We start from the raw sequence: 14,345 nt of genomic DNA on the forward strand, positions 1-14,345 counted from the left end.
ACCGATGGACATGAGCGGCAAACGCTAAACAGGACTAATTGCCACTGCCGTTAAACTTTGTATCACGTGAGGAATCACAATTAACCAAAGGCAAACTTTTTGGTATCTAGGGTACCGCTGACTTTTGACCAGTAAAGGCTTCCTTTACTGGAAGACACAGCGTATGGGTAGCACAGGTTTTCTGTTCCTGCTTCAGAGCTACTTACAAACAAACCTATAATTTCCCTATCCCCCTACATATTTACTAGTATTTTGTGACCTATCTGCAATCTAACAGCGTTACCCATTGTGCTGGTTTTGGCTGAGAAGGGGTTAATTCTCCTCACCGTGGGGGTCGGCTGCCTTTCCAGCTTCCCGCGCTCTGCCGCGTGGCGAGGGGGGGGCTGGGAGGGGCAGGGCCATGGTGGGGGCAGCTGACCCCGACTGGCCAATGGCAGGTTCATTCCATACCACGTGACACCATGACCACTGTATGGGGGGGGGGCAGTGGCAGTGCAGATCGGCAGGTGGCTGCGGCGGTTCGTTCCCCCCTCCCCCGGGGCTTTGCGCCTCTCGTTGTTCTCCTTTACATTGCATTTCTGTTGTTGTTTCTTTTAATTATTAAACTGTCCTTATCCCAACCTACAAGCGTTACCCTTCTGATTCTCTCCCCCATCTACCGGTGGGGCAGTGAGCGAGCGGCTGTGTGGGGCTGAGCTGCCGGCTAAACCACGACAGTCTTTTTGGCGCCCAACGTGGGGCTCAAGGGTTGGAGATAACAACAGCTGCTGGTCACAGCACCATGTTGTCCTTTTTGCAGTTGGTGTTAAAGATCGGTGTTGGTTTGTTGAGTCTGCTGTGTTCTGCTGTGATCAGTAACGTTTTGCCTACAAGATTTGTTATACAAACACTCGTTTTCAGCTTTATCTGGTATTTGGGGTTTTTGCTGAAACCGTTACTGTACTTCGGATACCACCTTGTTGAGGCAATTAGCAATTATATCTCCTCCTCTGAGAGATTTTATATGGAGGAAATACGGAATAGTACCTTTGCAACTTTGTTCTATGATGTCTGTGCCTTTGTTACAACAACGTTTTTGTATCTTGAACATCCTTGGGTGGTTAAGGTGCACTTATTGTTAGGTTTTGGGCATGTTGTTTCGGTTTTGACTAAGCAACTTAAGAATATCACCCAGAAATCTGCCCCGAGGCTTGATAGTTACGAGTGGCAGGGCATGTGGGACAGCATGGGCAAATACCTAGGGCAGTGGGCACCCCCAGTGTTTTGGAGTTTCACCCCCGAACAAGTGCAGAATCCTAAAAAACTAGTAGAATATTTGGAGAAAGTATGTCGTTACGCTGGGAACTCCAGAGAGACACAGATAACTGCAACATGCTGGGGTCTGGCCCATGCATACCGAGCCCTGCTCAACAGCATTCAGTGCCCCCAGGGGGAAGAGAATGTCTCTGGATTGAAATGCAAAGTGACTGGCGCTGTAGACAATCCAGCCCTGACGACAGGCACTGCAGCCACTCAGACCCCCACAACAAGTACCGGAGCTAGCTCAGAAAATAAACCCGTACCAGTATCAGTTGCCCCCATACACAAGATGAAATATTGGAAGCGGACGTCAACTCGTTTAGAACGGGATGATGAAGAACCAGGGCCATCGCGGGGAGAGGAGGAAGAAGTAATAAATGAAATAGAGACCACCCGATCCCTGTCCTTAAGCGAGTTGTGAGATATGTGAAAAGATTATAGCCGTTTTTCAGGTGAGCACATTGTCACCTGGCTGCTCCGATGCTGGGATAATGGGGCCAGTAGCCTGGAACTAGAGGGAAAAGAAGCCAAACAATTGGGATCCCTTTCTGGGGAAGGGGGCGTTGACAAAGCAATTGGGAAAAAAAACACAAGCCCTCAGCCTCTGGAGGCGACTCCTGTCTGGAGTGAAGGAAAGGTGTCCCTTTAAAGAAGATGTTACACATCGCCCAGGAAAGTGGACAACTCTGGAGAAAGGCATCCAGTATCTAAGGGAATTAGCTGTGTTTGAGGTGATTTATGGTGACCTGGACGATCAACGGTCATCCAAAGATCCAGATGAAGCCGAGTGCGCACGTAGTGGCACGATATGGCGGAAGTTTGTACGGAGCGCACCATCTTCGCATGCAAACTCATTGGCAGTGATGTCCTGGAAAGATGACGAGACGCCAACGGTGGCAGAGGTGATTGATAGACTCCGGGATTATGACACAAATATCTCTTCCTCGCTCGTCTCTGCTGTGGAGAAACGATCCCAAGAGGTCCAGCAACTCAAAGAAGATCTGTCCTACTCCCCACCTCGACAGAGTAGTGTCTCAGCTGTTAGGAATAAGCGTCCTTTGGCTCAAAGAAGGGGATACACACCACGGGCCACCCTATGGTTCTACCTGCGTGACCCCAGAGAGGACATGATGAGGTGGGATGGCAAGCCTGCTTCGACCCTACAGGCATGAGTACATGAACTGCAAGGAAGAACAGTCACCCAGGGAGGCTCTTCCAGGAAAGCTGCTGCTCCAGTTTCCAGTGAGCGAGTGCCTAGACAGAGGAGTAGAAGCGCAGATTTTATTTTTAAGTGTAATAGAGGGACTCCTGATTCACATTTACAGGAAGTGAGTTGTGACTGCCATGATCAGGACCAGAGGGGCCCTGCCTCCAGCCAGGTGGAGGAAAGGGATAACTGGGCTTACTGGACTGTGTGGATCTGATGGCCTGGCACGTCCGACCCACAGGAGTATAAAGCTTTAGTGGACACCGGCGCACAGTGCACCTTAATGCCATCAAATTATATAGGGGCAGAACCCATCTACCGGTGGGGGAGTGAGCGAGCGACTGTGTGGGGCTGAGCTGCCGGCTAAACCACGACACCCATTACTAAACCTTGTTGTACATGAAGGTGTCTCAGACAGTTACTCACTCAACTAAACAGAACAGATATTGGAAATTGCAAATCAGATTGCTTTCAACCTAATCAAAGATGCAAGAACTCATTTTGCCCAGTAGCCCTTCTGAGGACTGAGGAGATCAACATGAAAATTGGAAAAAAAAGTTGCAGAATGTAAGAATAATGCAGTTGTTGTTTTCATTGAACTTTGTAATGAAATGAAGACTGTACTTAATTTTATGATCACAGAGGTAATATCTAAAATAATCAGGTTTCTATTTGGTTATTTTCTTATTCCTTCCTGCCACCATCCTTGTGTAATTTCTAATCTTGCTAAAATAATTTTTAAATTACTGTCCAACATTAAATGCACAAATAAGGATATGAAGAGGGCTAGAACAGTGTAAATATTCCCAGGGCCAGCATAATGAGTGTCATCTGTTGCAAATACTTTCTTGGGTTGCATAACTAGTCCTTCCAATTTTTAAAAACATGAAAAATAAAGCAAAAATTGATGAAATGTGATACCATTTAGAGTGGGGGAAAATGGCTAAGGTTTTTTGTGGTTTTTTTTCTCTGTAAATGAGTAATTACTCCTTAGTAAGCTGTAGCACAATGGATTAGACTTGCTTGTTGATTACATGTAAAAATCAAGCCTTTGCGATTATTTGTGTTTAAGTTACTTTACAATGGACTACAAAATACAAGATTATGTTTCAAAACTGGTTTTCTTCCTTAAAATTGTGCAAGAAATCATGGCTATTGGCCATGCAAATCATCTGCATCTATCCAGTTTGTTGACTTTTACATACCAGTCAGCATTTCTACACCCTGGAAAGTCAGGGGACTTAAAGTCTTCTGATATTTAAGACTTTGCACTTAAAACACTTTTGACAAATACAAAACCTTATGGGTCTACATCTGCCCAATTTCTATAGCACACTTTGTGTGCTCAACGATATTGCGTGTATAGTGTGCACAAAAGGTTCTTATATTCAGGCCAAAAAGAGGAGGATTAACTCGTGGTAGTACATTCTCCCTTTTTGGAAGGTTTCTCCTCCTTTCCTGGAGATGGCAGGCAACCTATTTTGGCTGCCTTTCCTCTTGCAGAAAGAAAGCCCCTCTTGTTCTACTGGAGAGATAATGGAGCAAATGGTCTTTGCACCTGAGCGCTCTGAAGCAGAAACCTCAGCACCCACTGGTGGATAAGTAAGCATCGAGCAGTTGGTTGTTAGAGACAGGAGGACTGTGGCTCCCACTAGGCTGAAAATGACCCTGCAAGGACTATCAGTATTATATTTGATGTAACAAAAAAGGTTTATTATTAGAAAAACCTTAAAAAGGCTAAGCTAAGAATACTCATATTTATGAAGCAAAAGAAACTTAAATGTAAAATGTACTTTTAACCTGTCTGAATGCAAGTCAGAAGTTTTGAGCAGTACACATTAAAATTTCAGGGATACATTCTACAAAAATTTAGGAAGTTAGATATAGGAACCTGCGGTTTTATTTGAGAAATTAGTTGTTAACAGGTTGGACATTTTTTGGTATCAAAATCAAGAATGCTTTGTAAATATCACCACTCTGACTTCAAATCTCCTTTGGTTTCAGTATTGTATAACTCATGCTAAATATTTTTTGTAATATTTCCTGCTCTGAAGCTTGCATATCTGGGATGTGATCTAGATTGATCATTCTGACGTCAAATAAGGGATATTTTATTTAAAATTCTGTGGGGAATAGGGAGCTAGAGAACTGTTTCATCATGGAAAACTCATCTACAATAATCCACTCTATGAAAAACATCAGTATTCCCCAGTACATGCAAAATGTAGAAAAGAGAGACAAAAAGAAGGAACATGAAAATAGGAGGAAGAAGGTGGAACAGAACTGATAAGCAGGAAAAAAGGTGCTTTGGGCTCACAGTTTTAGATCTGTTGATCTTGTCAGTGAAAAAGTGGCTTCTCATAGCAGAAATTCCAAAATTGCTGGAAGCAACAGTTTTCGGGAGAATAGGAAATAAAATGACCTTTCAAAAGTAGCTGAAGACCTACCCTGTGAAAATTTTATTTACCACAGACTCATGTTTCCCCTGGTTTGGTAGCAGCTGAGCTCTTAGCCATATTGATCGGCATTGCTTCACCATCGTCTTGTAGTCCTTCATCTTTTGAACTTCCCTGCTGTCTCTTGTCCCATACTTTAGTAACTTCTTAGGAGCTTGGGTTGTGGAGCTTGGCTTGTTGAGCTCCAAGTGCAAAGTTCTAACTGTGGACCATGACATCAGCCTCTTTTAGTATAGAAATGATGATCAAAGAGGAATGTTAGGCTACAGAGAATGAGCATTCCCCCACACTATGGAAACATATCCTTATTCTGATACTGCAACAATCTGCTTTTCACTTTGTCAAAAAAATCATACAACTCATCTTTGCCTGAAAAAGGGTTGATGCCATTTGTTTGGCCAGGAGTGCATTCAGAGAGAAATGCAGGCCATTGACTTTGAAGGGTTAGGGCACTGCATGAATCCCAGATGACACCATGTGAAGAAACATCATCCCAGGACTGGAGAGAACTCATCCTCTTTCCACAGTATATAGAAGGCACTAGCATTCTGATAAGCATGTAATTTATTTTAGTTTATCAAATATTTTTAGACCATTGATAAATAGATAAGACAATGTATGATAAACTATGAACAGATTTTTTCTTCATTTGAATGGCCTGCAGATAGGTGCTTCTCAAATCCCTTGAGTTTCCTTTCTTTCATGTTTTGTACACACTACCAAAGAGGAGAAGGGATTGAAGTAGTCTCTGCTGCTTAAAAGTATGTGAGAAATGCTTCATGTGTTAAGCCTTGCACCACAGGCAGTATGCAGAAGTGTAACCCTCTCCATTGCTACCACAAGCAGCCACCTTTTGTTTGCATCTGCTGCACATTAAGGTTCTGAAGACGGTTGCTTTGATGACATCAGATACAGTGCTTTTAGTACAGACAAGTAAGCCTTGAAACTCGCTGGCTTTTCCTAAAGTGGGTTCAAGAAATATTCTTCTTCCAACAACCACCAAGAGCACTAAGTCTTAAAGTCATTGCTGCCATAGTGAAACCCTCAAGTATACTGATACCGCATTGTCATCAATACATATACTTATCAAATTATATCCATTAAGAATTAAGGAACAGAGAGTCCTTAAACTATACTAATTTTGGCAGTAGTTATTTTCAATCACTGCCTTCTCAAGGGAAGATGAACGTTTGTCATGTCCCTAGTAAAAGAACATTCTTGCTTCCTGTATTGCAGATACCATGAAAATCCCATTTTAAAGGATCTGGGGAGTTTTAACATAATGAAGGATTGAAATATTTTATCTAAACTTGCCAACTCTGGTCAAGTTTGCAGACAAATATGTCACAAAGTGAGATGAAAACTGACATAAGTGAATTTTGTATTTGGTGAACTGGGGGAAATATCCCCTTGCTCCATAGAGGAAGATAAACAGTTTTGCTTTGTCTTTGACCTACTGTCAGCGCTTTCATAATTTAGGAAACACAGCTGGAAGATGGATGGGCAGGCTCCAGTGGTAGGGACTGCAGGAGTGGGACGTTCCTCTGTGCCAGCCCAAGCATGCAGCACAGAGTACCTTCCTAGGATGTAGATACAGAAATTATCAATACAGAAGCAAAAGTTCAGCTGTAATTTTAATTGGAAGAAGTACTTTTGTTATTACTCAGTACTTGGCAGAATTGAAAATTTGGCTTAGAGTGAAATTTGTTTTATTGTTTTATAGGGAAAAAATTCTGAAGCCAGTCAAACTGTCTCTTGCATACATGAGAATGAACTTATTTCTCTGACATCCACTGCATGTTGGGAGAACAATTTTACATTTTAAAGAATCCTCTTTAAAGAAGAAATGTGAACACTTTAGAAAATCACCAAAAAAGCAAAGACGCAACTTTCTCCCCTGCTTTCACTGAAGGGGAAAAATAGATGAATACTGCTGATGCCACAGAATATAAAACAACATATGCAGCTCAAACAGGACTGTGAAGGAATACATTTTATTCATAGCTGGTGAGGCAGGGGTCTGATCTCTACCACAATGTCTGTATTATTTTTAAATGGACTCTTCAGATGATGATTTTCATATATATGAATACATGGTATTTGTCTATGAATAGATATGCTATTTCAGCCAAGTAATTTCCTGCCCTGCAGACATTTATAGGAACAGGACACTTTATATGTCAAATGTGATGGGTCTTGTGATGATTTTTACCTCTGCATTACCTTTGTCAGTGATCATAAAACTTGCCTGTTCAGCACTATTTCAAAGTGAGATCAAATAATTACTGTACTTATGGGAAACATTTACATAAGCTCTTTTAAATCCGAAATTTGAACAGTAACGCACCACCATAGAAAAAGTGCTAAGAATCACTTGATTTCTTTCAGTAACTTAATGCCACATGAGAAAGAAGTTTAAAATGTGAAGATCAGCCACTGCAGGAGTCAGCCTTATTGAAGAAAAAGCCCTTGCGACCTGCCTTCACTCCACCGACCATGTATTTCTCCCTTTCCCATGGTTCCCAGACTCTAATCTAAAATAATTGTTGTTGACTTCCACTTCTTTCCACTTCTTACACATGTGATGTTTTTGCAGAGCTGCCTACTACCTGCTCTGGCCAGTCTGCCCCACAGACTGACACCTTCCCCGCTGATGAGGTGGAGGCCATCCAAACCGCAGCTCCCCATAGCCACACTTCTGTGCTGTTCACCATGCTGGTTTGCTTTCAGAGCCTTTCCCAGAGTCGTCTTTCCTCCTTTAAGCAAACTTCAAAGGATGTTTGCTACTCCTTCCCCCAGGATGCACCAGTGTCCTTCCCCTGCATGCCCAAGAGCTACACCCTGTGAAGCAGCTTGTAAAGCATCAACAGTGAACCAACTTCAGAAGCCAACTTTTTAAACATGTTTGTTTAATATTTGGATTCTAGCAGCTGTGTAGAATTACTGTCTGAGTATCACAAATCTGGATATTTTGTTCTGCTACCAATATATAGACTGCATAGTTTATAATTTTGTTCTGCCAGACTACTGCATGTTTTTCTGATTCTTACAGACTGGTTCCTAGGTGATCATTCTTTGCCTTACTTAAACTGGAAAAGTGACAAATCCTGAATCAAGTTGATTGATCAGGAACTCTGGTGCACTTATGCAGTTTGTGAAACACAAGGTGTCTTTTCTTCCTGCCTGTGATCAATTTATAATTACTCCAGAGGAAAAAGAAATCATGGAACAGCTAGAGAGAAGTCACAGGTAATCACTGTGCCAAGTAAGAAGGAAATCTAGCTTTGTGCATCATTTCCAGAGTTTTCCTGCATCTGCTTCTGTTTCTTTGCAAGGCTTTGGTCCTCCACCTAGTATATATCAGTATATCAAAAAGAACAGAACATTTTCCCAGATGCTTTTCAAAAAAGAGTAGTAAAGTTCACCAAAGAACCCTGATCCCATAGCAAAATGTTGTGTAACACTCTTAAAATTTATTTTAGTAGAAAAAAAATGAGCAATTACAAAGCTACTACTGAGACTGAATATGTAATGCCTCATCAGAAACTACTGCCTAAAGCTGCTGATACCTCTCAGAGGAACTGGTGGGAATACATCCATAACGTGTAATAGAAGTGGTCATTCATAGTGTCAACTGATAGCTGAGTTACTGCCACGAGGACTGAAGGTCCATCAAATACGGTGAACAAAATCTTACTTGAAATAACGTCACTGTCTGCTGGCTAACAGTTTGTGTTTAAACAGGGACTTTATCTTTCACAGGCCATCTTAGCTTTTTATTTGATTCTTTATATTATCTTACCAAGCTTGAAGCATCCTTAGTTTCCCTTGAGCTTATAAGAGGTTCAGAGCCTCAAAGCTTCACAGTATTGCTTAAGTCCTAAACCAGTCCAGACCACAGAATTCACATCACATTTTGTGGAGGAGAGGAACTGGTGAAGGAATCACCATGGTTCAAGTGGCTGATACACTAGGCTGTTTGTTTCCTTGCAACATGCAGATTGCACTGCCACATATTGAATTATATACAGTTATTTTGCACCATATTGAGATTTTCTGTGGACATCTTCCATGTAAACCCTTGAAGCAGGGCCATACTTTGATATCAACTGCCAAACATCACTGGACATTGTGGTCAGACAAGTCCTAATATAAAATTTTCCGATTAATGTGAAAACCATTTAATGAAAATGCTATACATTATGAAATAGGAATGACTGAAGAGGTGGCTTAATTCTCTGAATGAGGGATGAAATGAAGATCATATCTTGGAGATTTGCTAGCCCCACAGGTCTTAGTGGACCTAACAGAATTACTCACTATGCAGTTTCATATTTATTGGTTGTATAGCAATCAAAAGTGCATCACTGTATTTACAGCTCAATGAGGAGAGTAAGTGACTTGGCATGAGTATTCTGCATCCTTGCTCAGCAATGATTTAAATGAAAAATAAGACAGAGAAAGTGGATACTGTTAGCCACCTCAAAGACAAAGTTAGCACCTCTGGTGTTAGTTCACATCCATTTGCTGTGCATCAGCCTCTGTTTTGTTGAGCTACGGATGGACCCCAGGAATCACACATTGTTCATCCAATGCACAGCTCTCCTGCCCCTCTGACATCTCACATTTCTATTCCTTTCAGCTCTTCCAATTATTCTTATCATTGTTCACAAACCTCTTCCTCATCTCCTTTCTATTCCTCTGACACATCTTCAGTATGTATTTGTCTGGCTGATGAGCCCTGATTTTCACCCTGCTATCTGACCCCAAAAACCGCTCTTAGATTCTTAATTTTTCAACCTATAATTTGGTGACACAGCCCTCACTTCTTGTTTCCTCCCCCCCTCCCCGTTCTTCTGGTACCTTCATCCTCATCTTCAACTACCTTGAAGTACCTATTTCTTTTAAGCATTTCATTTATCCCTTGGTTTTCTGATGTCAAGAAAGTGGATAGAAAATTGTCAAGAAGACCCTCTGTTGTGCAAAAAAAGTTCCAAAGCACCCTCCTCACAAAACCTCAACTCAAAAAACCAAGCAAACAACCACAGCCCTCTGAAAACATGAGTAGCAGGAGGATGTCCAAGGACACAGAGAGAAAACCCAGAATTAGTGAAAAATAACTAAAATTAATGAGGTTAGTGGCTGCTCAGGCTCCTGCAAAATTGATCTCTGGACATGTAGATCATGTTGTCCTCAAAAGGTAGCAAAGAAAAAGGAACAAAAAATTGCTCTACTTCTTGAAAAAATTGATTTTCAGCTTTTAAGGGTAAAGAGAGAGTTTCTGGGAGAAGGAGGTTTTGAGAAATAAGTTCCAGTATTAAAGTTACCAGAAAATGGTATTGAGCAATGTATTCTGTTTTCTTTAGAAGAGAGTTGGAAAAGACATCAGCTGTAGGTTGTTTTTTGAGTTCCCACTTGCACAAATTCAATTTTGATTAAAAAGAAAAGAAAAAAAAAAACAGGAACAGCACTTATTGCATCTTTTGTGACAAAGTGACACTGCGGCAATGCAAAAATGTGTGCCTGGCATTACGATCTTGCCAACTTTGGCCATCTAGTGGTATCTTTTTCACTACAAAAAATAAAAAATAAACAATTACTAACCATCTCTTCTGAAGAGAAAAAACCCCCAACCAGTGCGTGTATGCCAAGCAATGTGCCTGGAGCTAAGCAATTCTGGCTGTCTTATTAATGCTGTGACACAGAAACAAGCTCTGGATGTTTCAAAGCTCTGCAGCCTGGTGTGCTCTGGTGCAAACACACAGCGTTCTGGCATGTGGATGCATCAGCCTGGGCAGCTTTGCCAAGCATGAGCAACAGCTTGCAGGAAGGGCTGGAGGAAGGGTTATGTGAGGCAGGACTTGGTGCCTTATTGTCACCGACCTGCTCCTTCACCTGGATGTTCACAAGTCCATGGGGCTGGATGGGATCCACCCAAGGATACTGAGGGAGCTGGCAGAGGAGCTCGCCAAGCCACCCTCCATCATTTATCAGCAGTCATGGCCAACTGGGAAGGTCCCAGATGACTGGAAACTAGCAAATGTGACACCCCGCTACAGGAAGGGTCAGAAGGAGGATCTGGGGAACTACAGGCCTGTCAGCCTGACCTCGGTGCAGGGAAAGGTCATGGAGCAGATCATCTTGAATACCATTATGCAGCACATGCAGGACACTCAGGGGATCGGGTTCAGCCAGCATGGGTTTATGAAAGGGAGGTCCTGCCTCACTAACCTGGTCTCCTTATATGGTAAGGTGACCTGCTTAGTGGATGAGGGGAAGGCTGTGGACATTGTCTACTTGGACTTTAGTAAGGCCTTTGACGCCGTCTCCCACAGCATTCTCCTGGAGAAGCTGGCTGCTCACGGCTTGGACAAGTGCACTCTGTGCTGCGTTAAAAACTGGCTGGACAGCCGAACCCAGAGAGTGGTGGTGAATGGAGTCAAATCCAGTTGGCGGCCAGTCACGAGTGGTGTTCCCCAGGGCTCAGTGTTGGGGCCGGCCCAACAATATCTTCATTGATGATCTGGATGAGGGGATCGAGTGCACCCTTAGTAAATTTGCAGATGATACCAAGCTGGGTGGAAGTGTTGATCTGGTCGAGGGCAGGAAGGCCTTACAGAGGGACCTGGACAGGCTGGATGGTTGGGCCAGGGCCAACGGTATGAGATTCAACAAGGCCAAGTGCTGGGTCCTGCACTTCAGTCACAACAACCCCATGCAACGCTACAGCTTGGGGAGGAGTGGCTGGAGGGCTGCCTGGCAGAGAAGGCCCTGGGGGTGCTGGCTGACAGCCAGCTGCGCATGAGCTGGCAGTGTGCTCTGGTGGCCAAGAAGGCCAATGGCATCCTGGCTTGTATCAGGAATAGTGTGGCCAGCAGGAGCAGGGCAGGTATGGTGTCCCTGTGCTCGGCGCTGGTGAGGCTGCACCTCGAGTACTGTGTTCAGTTTTGGGCCCCTCGCTACAAGAAGGACATTGAGTTGCTGGAGCATGTCCAGAGAAGGGCAACAAAATTGGAGAAGGGTCTAGAGAGTAAGTCTTATGAGGAGCGGCTGAGGGAGCTGGGGTTCTTTAGTCTGGAGGCTGAGGGAAGACCTTATTGCTCTCTGCAACTGCCTGAAAGGAGGTTGTAGCGAGGCAGGGGTCGGTCTTTTCTCCCTAGTAACAAGCGATAGGATGAGAGGAAATGGCCTCAATTGCGCCAGGGGAAGTTTAGGTTGGCTATTAGGAAAAATTTCTTCACCGAAAGGGTTGTCAAACACTGGAACATGGAACAGGCTGCCCAGGGAGGTGGTAGAATCTCCATCCCCGGAGGTATTTAAAAGAAGGGTAGATGTGGTGCTTAAGGATATGGTTTAGTGGTGGACTTGGCAGTGATAGGTTAGTGGTTGGACTTGATGATCTTAAGCGTCTTTTCCAACCCTAACAATTCTATGATTGCCCTTGTTGGACAATGTTGTCCAACAGTGGCCTTGGTGGTTTATGGTGCAAGGCAAGTGCTTTATGCTGGTATTGAGGGATGGTGCAGCAACACAGCGGTTACCTCGAGAGGCCCATCACATTTTGCCATTTAAGAGGTAACTTGGGGGCAAAATGACTACGGTGAAAGAAATTCACTGGATCTAGTAGCAGGTCCCACAGAATCCATGCACCCGCAGGTGTGGTGGGGAGCCCTTTGCGTGCTGGGTGACCTCAGGAGCCCCAGCCGCCGACAGGCCGCAGGGCCGAGTCTCCCCGGTACTGCCCAGGGGAGGCAGGTGGGCCTCCAGCATCCCGCAGTGCGTTTCCCTTCCAGCCGTGGGATCTAAAGCCCGGGAGGCAGCAGCCGCATCCTCAAGCCCGGGCGGCTGTTCTGGGGTTGCCCGGAGGCACCGCGGGGTGAGCTGCAGACGAAGGTACCCCGCGGCGACGTGGCCGGTCCCTGAGGCGGCGGAAGGCGGGAACCACCGCGCTGAGGCACGGCTGCCGCCGCGGCCCGCCGCAGTGGGGGCGGGCGTTTCTGGCCCCGGAACTGCCGTTCCCGAGCCGCGGGTCCCCGGCGGACCCCGGCGGGACGGACCGGCGGCACTGCCGAGACGGCGCTTCCTGCGCGGCGGCGGCGCTGGGTCGGGGCGCGGGCCGCTCCGCTACCGGCTGCCCGGGCTCGGGCTGGGGCCGCCCCGCCTGGACCGGCGCTCCCCGGCCTCTCCCTCGCCATGCAGCGCTTCACGGTGAACATCAAGCTGCCGGCGCGGACCCTGACGGGCGCCCTCAGCGCGCCGAACAGGGGGGCGGCAGACTGGTGAGGGGCCGCGCCGCGGGGGAGCGGGGCCGGGCCGCCAGACGCGGGGAGGGCAGGGGAGGGCGGCGGGCGGCCGAGTCTTCCCCCGGGCTGCCCCGTGAGTCCTCCGCCGCTCCCCAGCCGCTGGGCTTCCCGGTCGGTGCCTGGTTGAGGCGGCGGGTGGGCCCTGCGCCCCGCCGCCGGCCCGCTCCGCCTCCTCTCGCTCCCCGCCAGCCCGCGGGCCCGTTCACCGGGGCTTCGTGCAGTCGCACGCCCAGGCGCCGAGGCTCAGCCCGCTGCCGTGCGTGCGGTAAAGCAGTGGTAGCGATCCCGTCGGGGAGCTGGCTGTGCCCTCCGGCGAGGGAGTCGTGACCAGCCGCCTTGGTCAGGGCGGTTACCGCAAATACTCGGGTCCTTTTTTGCAAATGGGACCTTTTTTTTTTTTGGCAATGGGCACGCCAATGGGCAATGTCCAAGGCAAGCCCTCTTCTGCTAAGGGCTGGGCAAGCTGCTGACATCCCCGTCCCGCTCCCCATCCCTAGCTGGAGAGGCTGACAGAGCGCAGGCAGGGAGCCCTGTGGGTTGCTGCTGTCAAGCTCTCAGGCAAGAGCAAAGCCGTGGTCAGAGAAGAGCGTGGGCCAGTCCCTTCTGGCAGTAATATTTGGCAGAGGTCTCGTTGGTGCAACAAACTGTAGAGATCAGAGCAGCTTCTTCTGGTTTCTCTTGCTGTAATTTTTTGAGTGTTGATGTACAAAGCCAGTACACGGATTGCTTTTTGTACGCATTTTTCTGAGCAGTGACTTCACCCACCTGTGCTGAAAAGCATTATTACTGCTGAATCTTAGGGAGAGAAAATAAAACGAAATAGTTGAACCAAGGATTTTTTGAAAACTGTGGCCTATGTTTGTCAGCTTGCAAAGCAGTGAACCTTGGAGTTCTCTGAAGTTCTTAGTTTGAAACTTTATTTTTCGCCTTTGACTGTTCCCACTTGCTTGCTGTTCACCGTGACTTTAAAAATGTCACTGGTGGCTGCATTAACCTCTCTCAAAGTTGGACAGGCCTCAGGAGCTGTTCACTGTTACTGTAATCATTGTTCACATGCTCTTTTTTGGTCTCAAAAAAAAA

General features: G+C 45.8%; 1 protein-coding gene across 5 annotated transcripts in view; it reads left to right on the plus strand.

Moving 5' to 3' along the window:
• Window positions 1–13,002: 13,002 nt before the first annotated feature.
• WDR11 (WD repeat domain 11) overlaps window positions 13,003–14,345 on the plus strand; it is a 52,877-nt gene continuing 51,534 nt past the window's right edge. For 3 of the 5 annotated variants that reach the window (XM_064464289.1, XM_064464290.1, XM_064464291.1), the window contains exon 1: window positions 13,004–13,241. In XM_064464289.1, the coding sequence (XP_064320359.1) occupies window positions 13,156–13,241 (86 nt within the window). In that variant the 5' untranslated portion in view covers window positions 13,004–13,155. Of the gene's footprint in view, window positions 13,242–14,345 lie in introns of all 5 variants that reach the window. The other 2 variants (XM_064464292.1, XM_064464293.1) reach the window with 1 other exon arrangement.

This window comes from Phalacrocorax carbo, chromosome 12 (genome assembly GCF_963921805.1).
Source record: "Phalacrocorax carbo chromosome 12, bPhaCar2.1, whole genome shotgun sequence".
Classification (NCBI taxonomy): domain Eukaryota; kingdom Metazoa; phylum Chordata; class Aves; order Suliformes; family Phalacrocoracidae; genus Phalacrocorax; species Phalacrocorax carbo.